This window comes from Bufo bufo, chromosome 4 (genome assembly GCF_905171765.1).
Source record: "Bufo bufo chromosome 4, aBufBuf1.1, whole genome shotgun sequence".
NCBI classification, from domain to species: Eukaryota; Metazoa; Chordata; class Amphibia; order Anura; family Bufonidae; genus Bufo; species Bufo bufo.
In genome coordinates, this window is record NC_053392.1 from 226397809 (window position 1) to 226411718 (window position 13910).

Genomic DNA, 13910 nt, shown 5'->3' on the forward strand with positions numbered 1-13910 from the left:
TAATCATCACCGGCATATCTCTCAGAGGAAAAAAAAACATCGGGCAGTGGAAATCCAACTTACCCAATTCTTAACTCCCCTGACACCTGCCACTGGAGAGAGTTGGGAAGCCCAAATACACATTTGATGGTCACTTTTTCCCCACAAAATTGTCACCTTCAGTTGACGTATCTTTAGAGTATATAAGCAGCTTTTACCTTAGTAATTGTTTAAGATTAAGTATCTTACTAAATAACTGTACATATCTCAACTTAATATAGGTGTTTTTTTATAATTTTAAATTAAATTTTTTCCCTTTTTGCAGCAAATTAATATTCTTTCCAACTATCAGCTCCTTGTTCAGGATGTGGCTGTGACTATAGTTGTCTGCTTAACAAGTAAGAAACATGCATAATTCATGTAATCCCTTCATATGTTATGTTGCTATGTTCATTTTACACATTTTCTATAAGAGGGGTTTTAAAGCCTATATATATCTTTGGGGGCATTTTTTATGATTGCATTTTACTCTTTTTTGGCTTAAAAAATGTTTTTTAAATTCGTCTTTCCTAAAAATGTTTAGCTGTTTCTGAGATACAAGGGAAAATAATCAGTCAGTTTTCAAGTTGCCACCGTCAGTTTTCTTTGAATCACGACAGCTCATATGTAGCTCTTACCTCTGATCTCCTGACCTAATAAAAACTTATTATAACTTAATTCTTATCAAACTGTTAAGAATATGCTATAAATAAGTGCTTATGTGATCAGGAGATCAGAGATAAGAGGTACACACATGAGCCACCAGATGACGGGATTCGCAGAAAACAGACTGTGATAGCTTGCAGACTGATTTTTAACCTGTATATTTCAGAAACTGCAGAAATTTTTGAATAAAGACTAATTGAAAAAATATTTTAAGCCCAAAATGTAATGAATGCAACCATAAGAAATGTCCTCAAAGGTGTACATAACCTTTATGGGTAACTCCTATAATAAGGAGTGATGGCAAATCTGATCATGCGTGTCCACCTACTAGTACCTCCACTAATTCTCAGAATAAAGGAATCACAGTGCTAGTGTAACGAGCCCCCATGGGAGCCAGTATAGAGGATGAGAGTGGTAGTAGCCCTGATGTAGTGTTATAGTGTCAAGGTATATTCCCTCCAGCCGTTGCTCCCTGGGGTCCATTGCAGTGAAAGCTATAGCACTGAAGAATGAGGCCAGAGTTGAATGTAACAAAGTACTTTTTACTAAGTGCAATGTAGAAATTGAAAATACCTACAGTAGCAGCAGGCTTTGGTGCAATTGTTCTCTGTATCCAGCTGAGGAGGTATGATGGCTAGTTAGATGGCTGTAGTTCTGCACTTAGATGTTGTTGCCTTAGTTGTATTCTGATGATGGGTGTCTTTAGTCCCTTACCTCACAGAGGTCTGTAGAAGCAATGTTGCAGTTCACTCAGCTGTCTGGGATATCAATGTTTCATTTAAGTCTTTCCTTCATTTATTACACACACAGTTGGTGAAAGTCAAGCCGTCTTCGGGCTGTGCTTGTGGTCTCCTCCTGGTCGTCTTGCATCAGATGCCCAAGGCTGCAATTATCTCTGACCCCCTTCCATTGCTGTGAAGAGACCAGGTTCAGGATATAAAGCTTATACAACAAAACAATGTCTAGGCTAGCAATTCTAACTACCAGGGGTACATAATAGGCCAGAGTGCCAAGGAATATGCCATTCTAGCTATCCTAGACTAAAATGGATAAAAATGTCCACTTAAAGTGCAAACACAAGTAAATCCTGGACTTGCGGCTAGTAAAATGGAAGAAACAAGAGTCCCAGAAAGACAAAACCAGGTCACACTGCTGCTCAGATCCATTAGAGTTCATGGCAGAGGGTACAGTCCTTAAAAATTTTGCAAAAACATCTCAAGGAGCGCAGGTGATGTTTGAGTCTTTTCCTTGAGGCACATGACTTAGAATGTTGTAAAACAGATCTCATGTTTTTTTTTTTTTTTGCTTAACCTGATAAGGTAAGGCCCAACAGGCGCCAACATGAAATAGATAAAGGGAAACCCTTTTGTAGGCAAGAGGCAGGAGGGTGGTTGTGTAGGGCCCAAACAAACAGACAAACAGGAGCCAGTCTAATGTATCTCACCCTCCTGAAGCTCATTGGGCTCCTAAGTCTTCTAGTTTTACTGAAGAACTTCAGGCCTGGTGGGAACCCACGGCCTGGTTTGCAGCAGTTGTAAATCCAGTGGAGATTTTATCTGTGAATCTCTGGTGACCTCCAGTAAGGCACAGATGAAACTGGCCTCTTGAGCTAATGAAGAGGGCCCAAGTGGCCCAGATAATTCTGCTGTAGCTTGAGGATAGAGTATATCTAGTCCCAGAGATGATGGCAGAAAGGTCTTATAGTGCCAGGGGTCATTAGCATAGGCCAACACACATGCAGAGATTCTTAGATCTTGTCCTACCTCCATAGGCGCAGCTCTGTGCAGTGCGGCAGGAGGTTCAGCTGTGTTTATCGCATCGGCCGGTGCGTTCAGGGCGTGATGAAGTTGCCAAAAGCTGTGGTTTCTTCCCGGCATACTGTATTTCCCGTATAATCTCTTGCACTTCGGGCTCGTTGCCCCACATCCGGGCTCCCCAATCTGGGTTCTTTTTGGCCATTTCTGGTAGTACTTGGTCTGCTCCCATGACCAGAAAAACTAGGCCTCTGGAGGCACAGTTTTCTATTGCCGCTCTTGAACAGGGTGGAATAATTTTTTCCTGCTCTGGAGGCAGAGCAGCAGCACGCAAGGCACAATTTCAATTTGGACAATTAACCCCTATTATTCTGGAGCACCGTTTGTGGTGCCATTTGCTACAGTTCCACAGCAATAAAGTCATTTCTAGAGGGGCTTAAAAAATATTTTATGCCCAAAAGAAATAAGGTGCGAAAGCTGTTTGTGACATCAATTTTATGCATGCGAGCCCCATGGAGTAGAGGATGGGAGTGGTAGTGGCCCTGATGTAGAGTTGTAGCATCACGCTGTACTCTCTCAGGCCGTTGCTCCCTGGTGTCCATTGCAGTGAAAGTTATTTAGGCTTTGGTACAATTCTTCTTTGGCACCAGCTGAGGAAGTATGATGGCTAGTTGGATGGCTGCAGTTCTGCGCTTAGATGTTGCTGTCCTAGTGGTATCCTGCTGAAGGGTGTCTTTAACCTTTGTCCTTTACCTAACAGCAGTGTCTGTAGAAGTGATGTCACAGTTCACTCTACTGTCTGGTATCTTAAGGTTTCCCTTGAGTGAAATAGTTTCACTGGAGTGGGTTCTCTACCTACTTCTCAACTGTATAGCAGGAGAGGGATAATTTGGGTCCTGAACTTCCCTCAGAGAGGGAACGATATGGTACTTGGGAGTGGGTGGTCTACAAGCCGCTGCCTCACTCACCCAGTATTTGGACAGGACCTCACCGCCTAATGCCTCATTCACACATCAGTGTTTTGGTCTGTGATTTCCATCAGTGATTGTGAGCCAAAACCAGGAGTGGAGTCTCCAACGACATTAGGTATAAGGGAAAGATCTGCACCTTTTCCTGTGTTTAGAGCAACACCTAGTTTTGGTTCACAATCACTGATGGAAATCACTGACCAAAACACTGATGTGTAAATGAGGCATAACTCTGACTCTAGATTACTGAACTACACTAGACTTACCACTCCTTGCAGGATGTCAGGCCAGCCCACTCTACCAGGAGAGGTGGAACAGGGTGGTTAGGCCCTGTTACAGCCAGCCACTGCCAATCAACACCTCCCCCTGCTGGATTAAATGACATGTACATGTGACATACATAACATTACATAGAATTGCATATAAAACATATAAGAACACAGCAATTAAAGAACACAAAAGGAATACCCCCAGGTTGGGGGTATTAAACTAGTTAAGCATGTCACTTTTTTTTAAGTTTCTTCACTAAAGGCAAACATGCTCAATACTGTACAGAGAATTGCACCTAACCGTTTTTAAATTGTGCTATCCTTCCTGCTTACAGGGGCTTTAAACTTTAGGGAAAGAGCCAAAAAGACCTTGATCCCTTCATTCTTGGCATGGGCAGGGGTTCCAGATGGAAGAAACATTACAATCATAATTTTATGACATATGCCCACAATATTCCTTAAAAATATTAAATGTGAATAGTTAAACGTGACATTCAAACACTGCTTGTACAAATACTGCCACTTTGTACTGGTACAACCTTTCCATGCCTTAAAGAAGCTTGACAAAGATGTTCCTTTATGGCATTATTATAAACTAAGCTCAAGATGCATGTACTAAAGGTCTTATAATGCACCTGATATTATAATATTATTGCAGAAAGCTTAGTAGAGGAATAGTGCCATCTGGTGTCCATATGGCTACATCAAATAAATTCAACTCTTATCATCACGTTTCTTTAGGGGTTAATTCCATCTTCAGTCTTAGGCTTCATGCACACGACTGTTGTTCGGGTCCGCATCCGAGCGCAGTATTTGCGAATTGGGTGCGGACCCATTCACTTCAATGGGGCCGCAAAAAAAAATATAGCATGTCCTATTCTTGTCCGTTTTGCAGACAAGAATAGGCATGTCTACAATAGGCCGCCCATTCCGTTCCGCAAATTGCGGAAGGCACACGGGCGGCTTCCGTTTTTTGTGGATCCGCGGTTTGCGGTCCGCAAAAAACAGCACGGTCGTGTGCATGAGGCCTTAAGCTGGCCATACACATTCATTAGCTGTCGACAGACAGCTATCTCTGCCCATTCCCTCCTGAGTCCCCATACACATACAGTATATGTTCAGTTCAGCACAGCATTTGTGTATTTTCATTGGGCCCACAGCATTATACTGATTTATATGCTGTGTGTCTCTGCAGGACCTTCCTTCTACAGGATAATACTGACATAAAGCAGTCACTATGATTCTGTAATAATAAGGTCATGCAGAGGCACACAGCATTATAAATCATGATAATGCCATGTGCTCCTGCAAGATGAGAAGTGTCCAGAACGGAGCATCGCACTTATACATGGCGCGTGATTTCATGACTGCACACGCTTGTGTGAAACAGCTCTAAAGGTCCAACTGGGTGTTACTAGTTGGGGGGTGTCCCTATACAGTCTGCCACTGGCAGCACTCATTGGATAGTGTGAGACTTTTCAGGGACACACTTCTACTGGTAACACCTATCTGGACCTTCAGTTAGACTGCTGGCAAATTCACAACTTCTAGAAGGAATACTAAAAGAATTGCACAACATAGATTCATAAGAAAAGAAGCTCCAGAATTGTTATTACTTGGAGAATACAATTAGTTAATAAAACAGACATGCCAGGAAAGGTGACAGGTCTTCTTTAAGTTTTAAACTACAGTAACATTAGCTGTCTTCAAGGTAGTCCAGTGTAGTCATACATGTGGTTTACCATTTTGTCACATATTCTTATCTTAGTGGCATACATTTTACCTTGAAAAGAGCCTCAAGTGGATACAACTTATGTAAATATCTTCAAAGTGGGCACTGCTGGATGTCTTTGGGAATTCTTGTGAAATAGAACATGAAAGAGGGCGTAGCTTAAACATTTCCTGTAAATACGTTTTCAAATGCTGAGAAGTACACATGTCAGATGCTTCACGAAGCATTAATTTTGGTAACCTTAAGAGGACTTAATATAATGTAATAAATAGTGTTGATCGTGCACCATAGTGCTCGGGTGCTAGTGGGCTCGGGCTGAACACATCGGGAGCACAATGGAAGTCAATGAGAGAACCCGAGCATTAAACTAGGCACCCTCTGCTCTGAAGAGGGGAGGGTGCCTGGTTCATAGGAAAAGGTCAGAAATTGATGGAAACACCACCGAAATGGTTCCGGAACAGCATGGGGAGGATGTCTGGATGCATCTTGGACTCCCAGGTCGCTGCTGGGAACGATGTTGTCCGAGTAGTACGCCTCTTTTTCAGACTGACAATAATACGCACCAAACCGAAGATAAAATCGATTTTAGAGGAAAAATTGTTCGGAAACATTCTTTCCTGTATATTTACTTGTATATAAAGTGCAAGTGCTGCTAAAAATTACAAGGAAGAGGCACTCCGATACAACCTGTATATCACATAAAGGAGGGCCTCATTCACATTGTGGTACAATTGTTCAGGTAGTGGGACTCCTACACTCATAAAGCCTATGCACTAACTGAAAGGGCTGCAAAAAATTACAAGGAGCCGGCACTACAATAAACCTTTTGTTACACATAAAGGAGGGCATCATACACAGCCATTAAAAATTATGATTGATGGCCTGCTGGTTACCCTGAACAACATTTGGAGCAAGGGCCTGCTGATCTGACCATCTAAAAAATTAAGGGTGAGGGCCTGCTGCCGCTTTGGTGACTCTAGATAACCTGGGCCCGATTGCACGTCCCCATGACGGCGATGATCCATTCGGATGTCTGCCCTATCGACTTTCAATGTTATTTTCAATGCGAACCACAGTGACCATGGGTAATGGGGAATCAGGGTTTGATTCCGGAGAGGGAGCCTGAGAAACAGTTACGGCTACCACTTCCAAGCAAGGGAGCATTACCGATTAGGTATAATTAGGTGAGGGCCTGCAGGTTAGCTGACCCTGTAAAAGATTGTAGGTGAGGGCCGCTGGTGAGCTGACCCTCTAAAACATTATATGCGAGGGCCTGCAGGTGATCTGACCCTCTAAAAAATTATATGCGTGGGCCTGATGCTGAGCTGACCCTCTAAAACATTATAGTTGAGGGCCTGCTGCTGAGATGAACATTAAAAAAAAATTATGGGAGAGTGCCTGCTGCTTAGATGACCATTTAAAAAATTTACAGTGTTCAAAGCAGGCTGGGTCGCCTGTATACTTTAGCTAGGAAAAATGAAATAGGACTCCGGTTCTATTTTGTTGGTTTTCGGAACTGGGTCCATGATTAAGAGGGACGGCCGGAGGCATACGTATTCCGACGCTACAGGTGAAATTCTTGGACAGGCGCAAGACAAACCAAAGGAAAAGCATTTAACAAAAATGTTTTCATTAATCAAAAACAAAAGTCGGAGGTTCGAAGACGATCAGATAGCGTTGCAGTTTCGACCATAAACGACGACGACCGGCGATCCGGCTGCGTTATTCCCATGACCCTCCGAGCAGCTTCCGGGAAACCAAAGTCTTTGGGTTCTGGGGGGAGTATGGTTGCAAAGCTGAAACTTAAAGGAATAGAGGGAAGGGCACCATTAGGAGTGGAGCCTGCGGGAAACCTCACCCGGCCCGGACACGGAAAGGATTGACAGATTGATAGCTCTTTCTCGATTCTGTGGGTGGTGGTGCATGGACGTTCTTAGTTGGTGGAGCGATTTATCTGGTTAATTCCGATAACGAATGAGACTCCTCCGTGATAACTAGTTACGCGACCCCCGGCGGTGAGGATTGTGTTGACCAGACTCTTTGATTGTGAGACTGGACTTGTAGGTGAGGGCCTGCTGGTGAGCTGACCCTCTAAAAAATTATATGCGAGGGCCTGCAGGTGAGCTGACCCTCTAAAACAATATATGCGAGGGCCTGCAGGTGAGATGACCCTGTAAAAGATTGTAGGTGAAGGCCTGCTGGTGAACTGACCCTGTAAAAAATGATATGCGAGGGCCTGCTGGTGAGCTGACCCTGTAAACAAATTATATGCAAGGGCCTTCAGGTGAGCTGACCCTGTAAAACATTGTAGGTAAGGGCCTGCTGGTGAGCTGACCCTCTAAAAAATTATATGCGAGGGCCTGCAGGTGAGCTGACCCTGTAAAACATTGTAGGTAAGGGCCTGCTGGTGAGCTGACCCTCTAAAAAATTATATGCGAGGGCCTTCAGGTGAGCTGACCCTGTAAAAGATTATAGGTGAAGGCCTACTGGTTAACTGACCCTGTAAAACATTATATGCAAGGGCCTGCTGGTGAGCTGAACCTCTAAAAAATTATATGCAAAGGCCTGCTGGTGAGCTGACCCTGTAAAACATTGTAGGTGAGGGCCTGCTTTTGAGCTGACCCTGTAAAACATTATATGCGTGGGCCTGCTGGTGAGCTGACCCTCTAAAAAATTATATGCGAGGGCCTGCTGATGAGCTGACCCTGAAAACATTGTAGGTGAGGACCTGCTGATGAGCTGACCCTGAAAACATTGTAGGTGAGGGCCTGCTGGTGAGCTGACCCTACAAAAAATAATATACTAGGGCCTGCAGCTGAGCTGACCCTGTAAAACATTATATGCGAAGGGCATATATGCGAGAGCATTATATGAGATGAATAAGCATGTTTATATGATGGACAAGGAGAAGGAGGATGAGAAAAGGAAGATTCAACTATATACCCTTGTTTGTGGTGGAAGGGGTGCATGGGAATACAGTGTATTCAGTACATTATAAACAACACATTTAAAGTGCCTTTATGTTCATCAGCTTTCCTCAGGTGGAGTCGAGAAGTCACGGTCAATCCAGGCCTTGTTCATTTTTATAAGAGTCAACCTGTCAGCATTTTCAGTTGACAGGCGGATACGCTTATCTGTTATAATGCCACCAGCAGCACTAAATACCCACTCAGACAAAACGCTGGTGGCAGGGCAGGCCAGCACCTCCAAGGAGTAGAGCGCCAGTTCGTGCCACGTGTCCAGCTTGGACACCCAGTAGTTGTAAGGCACTGATGGATCATTGAGGACGCTGACCCGGTCTGCTATGTACTCCTTCACCATCTTCCAAAATTTTTCCCTCCTTATGACACTAGGCCGCGCATAAGGGTAAGGGTGCTGGCGGGGTGTCATGAAACTGTCCCAGGCTTTGGAGAGTGTTGCCCTGCCTCTGTTGGAACTGCTGTGTGTTTCCCTTGTCTCCCCTTCTCGGTTGGCCAAGAAACTACGGACTCTGCCGCCAGCGATGTCAGGTGGAAATCTTTAGAGCAATTTTTCAACAAGGATCTTCTGGTATTGCACTGTTTTGCTCGTCCTCTGCGTGCACTATCAGCATCACGGCCACTGCTCCGTCCCTTACTGCTCGCCTTCTTCATATTAAATGTTATATATAATTGAAAGTCTGTCACACGTACAGTAGCGTAGGATTTGGACGTGTATGCGCAAACAAATTCAAAAAGGTATTTGGGATGTGGAAACGTCACACAGGAGATATCCCGCAGATAATGTCAATGCTATCACCAGTGGCTAATGAAAAATTACAGGGAATGTCACAGGTATTTGGGATGAGGAAATGTTGTACAGGAGAGGTACCACCGGTAATTTCACTGTACGCAGCGTCTACGCAAAAAAGTACACTGTATGTCACACATTAATTTTTTAACCGCACACGTTACACTTGAGATGTGCCCCTCATAATGTCAGAAGCGGACACTGTCTATTGAAAAAGTACACTGTATGTCACAGATAAATCATAGAAGCAAACATGTTACACTGCAGATATGGCGCTGGTAATGTCACTGTCCGCAGCAGACACCGTCTACGGAAAAAGTACACTGGATGTCACAGATACATTTTTGAAGCGCACACTTTACACTGCAGATGTTGCGCTGGTAATGTCACTCTCAGAAGCGGACACCGTCTATTGAAAAAGTACACTGTATGTCACAGATAAATTTTAGAAGCACACACGTTACACTGCAGATGTAGTGCTGGTAATGTCACTGTCAGAAGCGGGCACCGTCTATTAAAAAAGTACAATGTATGTCACAGATAGATTTTAGAAGCACACACGTTACACTGCAGATGTAGTGCTGGTAATGTCACTGTCAGAAGCGGGCACCGTCTATTAAAAAAGTACAATGTATGTCACAGATAGATTTTAGAAGCGTACACGTTGCTTCTAGACCTGCTAGGTCTATTTAGTTCAGAATGTCTTGCCCTCAAGTTCTCCCTCAGTTAAGATGGTGGATTGTTTCACATTTAAACCTCTCAAGCCTGTTACTAATTGCTTGAGTATTGTGTTTTAGCTTCTGCTTGCGCAGTCCTCTTGCTTGGAACTAGCTCTCTGGTTTGTTCCTCCTCCTTGCGGTTTACCCTGCTACTCTGTGACATCTTGTTACCTCCTGTTGCCGACCCGGATTGCCTTACTACGTTCCTGTGTCGCCTGCCCTGACCCATTGCTCTTCTGACATCGGCTCTACTGCATCCTTTGGTCCTGCACTGTTGCTACCGGTAAAGGCTCCGCCTGTCTGGCTCTGCTTCATCCTTTAGTCCTGCAACCTCCTGTTCAAGACTCTGGTGGTCCTGTGTTTAGGCCTTGTCCCTGCCATTGGATTCCAGCAGTATTCCACTAGTTTTGTGACAGTCACTGTCTGCAGCGGACACGTCTATTAAAAAAGTACACTGTATGTCACAGATATTTTTGGGATGCGCACACTTTACACAGGAGATGTGGCACAGCTAATGTTACTGTCCGGAGCGGACACAGTCTGCGAAAAAAGTACACTGGATGTCAGATATTTTTTGGATGCGCACATTTTACACAGGAGATGTGGGCGCAGCTAATGTCACTGTCTGCAGCGGACACCGTCTACGGAAAAAGTACACTGTATGTCATAGATACATTTTAGAAGTGCACGCTTTACACTGCAGATGTGACGCTGGTAATGTCACTGTCCGCAGCAGACACCATCTATGAAAAAAAGTACACTGTATGTCACAGATTCATTTTTTAAGCACACACGTTACACTGCAGATGTGGCACAGCTAATGTCACTGTCAGCAGCAGACACCGTCTACGGAAAAAGTACACTGCATGTCACAGATATTTTTGGGATGCACACACTTTACACAAGAGATGTGGCGCAGCTAATGTCACTGTCTGCAGCGGACACCGTCTACGGAAAAAGTACACTGGATGTCACAGATTTTTTTGGGATGCGCACACTTTACACTGGAGATGTGGCGCAGCTAATCTCACTGTCTGCAGCGGCCTAACTATTGTACGCTATTTAGCGCAGGATGCGCTAAAAATAGATATTGCTGCCGCACACAACAGTCCTTACAAGGACTTCTAGGTCTGTAAAATTTTAGCTATTTAGCACAGGTTGCGCTAAAAATATAGATTGCTGCTGCCACACACAATAGTCCTTAAAAGGACTTTTGGGTCTCTGAAAAGTTTTGGTGGTAATAATATTCCTAAATCACTCCCTACACTGTATGTTCCTTCCTCAGAACAGCTCTCCCTGACTAAGAATAAGTCGAACATGCGTCATCGGTTGCTATATAGAACCCGATGACGCGTTCCAGCCAACTAATCACTGTAATGTCATCAGCCAACATGGCTATGGTATTACAGTGAGGACAGTACTTACCTGCACGTTTATTGGCTGCGTAGCCATGTGCCGAGCATGCTCGATCATCACTAGTAATAAATTAAATAATGTTATACAGTCTTTTACTACTTTCAGATATAGAAAAGTTGAACTTGCCAATGTAGCTAAGAAAATGTTTCCCTATGGGGCAACATATCTACTATGACAGTATATCTCAAATTGACCATAGGACTGCATACAAACCTAGTTTTACAATGTATGAATGATAATTAGTTGGCAAATTCAAATCTGCCCTATCTGCCACAAAAAACATAAAAATCCACAAATAACATTTTTTTTTGTGTACTTTTTACCAAAGATTGAAAATTGAAAACTGTAAAAAATTTAAAACTGTAAAATACAATTAACTAGTAATTATACAGTGTTATGATGCATCCTATAGTGAGGCTGTAATTTACTATTGCACGTTCATTTACATCAAGCACCCACTGCTATGCAGTCACATTTATTCTGCATGTTCGTAGTCTAAAGTGCACTGCCAGTAACGTTCAGTTCCTGGGAATTAAAAAACTAATCAAGTTGTGTTTGAATTTTCCTTCTCTTCTTTTCCAGTGAGCCTAAACCATGCGTACCCCAAACTAGCTCCATATCGACCTCCAGCCCAGCTCATGTCACCCCCTCTCTTGTTGTCCGTTATGATGCATGTCCTTTTCACTATAGTAATACAAGTCTATGGCTTCATTGTTGTCCAGCAGCAACCTTGGTACACAGAAAACCCTGACACGTAAGCATTTTTATGTTTTATATTGTAGACCTCAAAATCAAATACTAAGATTTCCCAATATTTGTTATAAAAGACAAATGAGGGCATTCACTTTGATATGTAGTCAGTTAATATTTTTATTGCAATAAAAATGTAAATGACCCTTTGGGGTAAATTAGTTAAAGGGAACCTGTCACCAGGATTTTGTGCACAGAGCTGGGGACATGGGTTGCTAGATGGCCACTAGCACATCTGCAATACCCAGTCCCCACAGCTCTCTGCGCTTTTATTGTGTTAAAAAACAGTTTTGATCCATATGCAAATGAACCTGATATGAGTCCTGTATCCGGAGATGAGTCAAGCGGAAAGGAGCCCAGCACCGCCCCGAGTCCTCCGAATCTCCTCCTTGCTGGCTGACGTCACAGAGCTGGAGCGCCGAAATCTCGCGATGCACGAGCTAGCGCATGCATAGTTCGTTCCCTGTGCTGATGCCAGCACAGGGAATGAACATGATGCCGACACTGCGCATGCGCTAACTCGCGCATCGCGAAATTCCGGCGCTCCAGCTCTGTGACATCAGCCAGCAAGGAGGAGATTCGGAGGACGCGGGGCGGTGCTGGGCTCCTTTCCGCTTGACTCATCTCCGGATACAGGACTCATATCAGGTTCATTTGCATATGGATCAAAACTGTTTTTTAACACAATAAAAGCGCGGAGAGCTGTGGGGACTGGGTATTGCGGATGTGCTAGCGGCCATCTAGCAGCCCATGTCCCCAGCTCTATGCACTAAATCCTGGTGACAGGTTCCCTTTAAACATGAAATTTGAAAAACCTTATCTTTACTTTATGTGTTATCATCATGAACCAGATCCTAAATATTCTCTCTACTTAAATATTTAAAGGGTTGTCTGGGGTAATAAAAAGGTTCTGATGACTTTCCAGAAATTGTGCTCTTTTCAATTGGTTGTTTCTGAAATTGCAGCTCATTCTAATACCCTTGATCATGTTTTGCTGATCTCAGACAATCCCTCTAACATCTAAAGATGGCCCTATACCTTCAGTAGCTGTTGGCTGAACGCCTGTTCAGTTATTCCTCCTGACCCCACCACACACATTCATGCTTGGGTCTTCAGAGTGTGCTTATGTTCCCAAAGAGGAGAGGGAAATACCGGTAAGCTGCTGTCAAACACCTCAGATGGGAGGACAAAGGATCAAACTTGTTGAATTTCAACATTCCTGATTTCTCCCCCAGACATTCACTGAATGAATGTTGGCTGAACATCAAATACACATTAGCTAGTGTGACAGTTCCACCGAAATCTGCAGGTACAGCTGACGCTAATCTGAGTTATTGGAATATAGCATCCATACCAGTCTATGGGGCCATACTGAATATACATATACTTTTTTTTTGGGTGCATTCTTTAAAAAATACAATAATCCAACAGATGCTGTACTATGAAGATATTTTCCCATAGAAAGAACCATGTGGTGAAATGTGGCGTTTCTACAGCTGCCATACCCCTTGCACAGAACTACATTCTGCATGATTCCCTAAAGCAATGTTCCCCAAATGGTCGCCCAAGAGGCACTCGTGCTTCTTGGCCCCCCTGCACAGGGTTTTCTACCTGTTGGCAGCTCTAAAAGCTATTGTAGTGTAATAGTGAGACCAAGGATTTCATAGCATTGCTATAACTTTGTATTAGGGTGAAAACATACCTATAACTTGTAGTTAATACTGGGATAAAAGTTACACCCTTGCTCGTTCTCCCAAAACTACCATCTCAGCTGTACTAGCACGCATTGTGGGTTCTTCCAACCAGGTCCCAATCAGATGTGGCCATTTGTTTTCCTGTTTGGCTGCATT

General features: G+C 43.6%; 1 protein-coding gene across 1 annotated transcript in view; it reads left to right on the forward strand.

Moving 5' to 3' along the window:
• The window catches only part of LOC120997964 (probable cation-transporting ATPase 13A4), a 119319-nt gene that overhangs the window by 91929 nt on the left and 13480 nt on the right, over positions 1-13910 (forward strand). Inside the window, exons 25-26 of the mRNA XM_040428348.1 lie at positions 305-377; positions 11893-12064. Of these exons, the coding sequence (XP_040284282.1) occupies positions 305-377; positions 11893-12064 (245 nt within the window). The remainder of the gene's footprint in view (positions 1-304; positions 378-11892; positions 12065-13910) is intronic.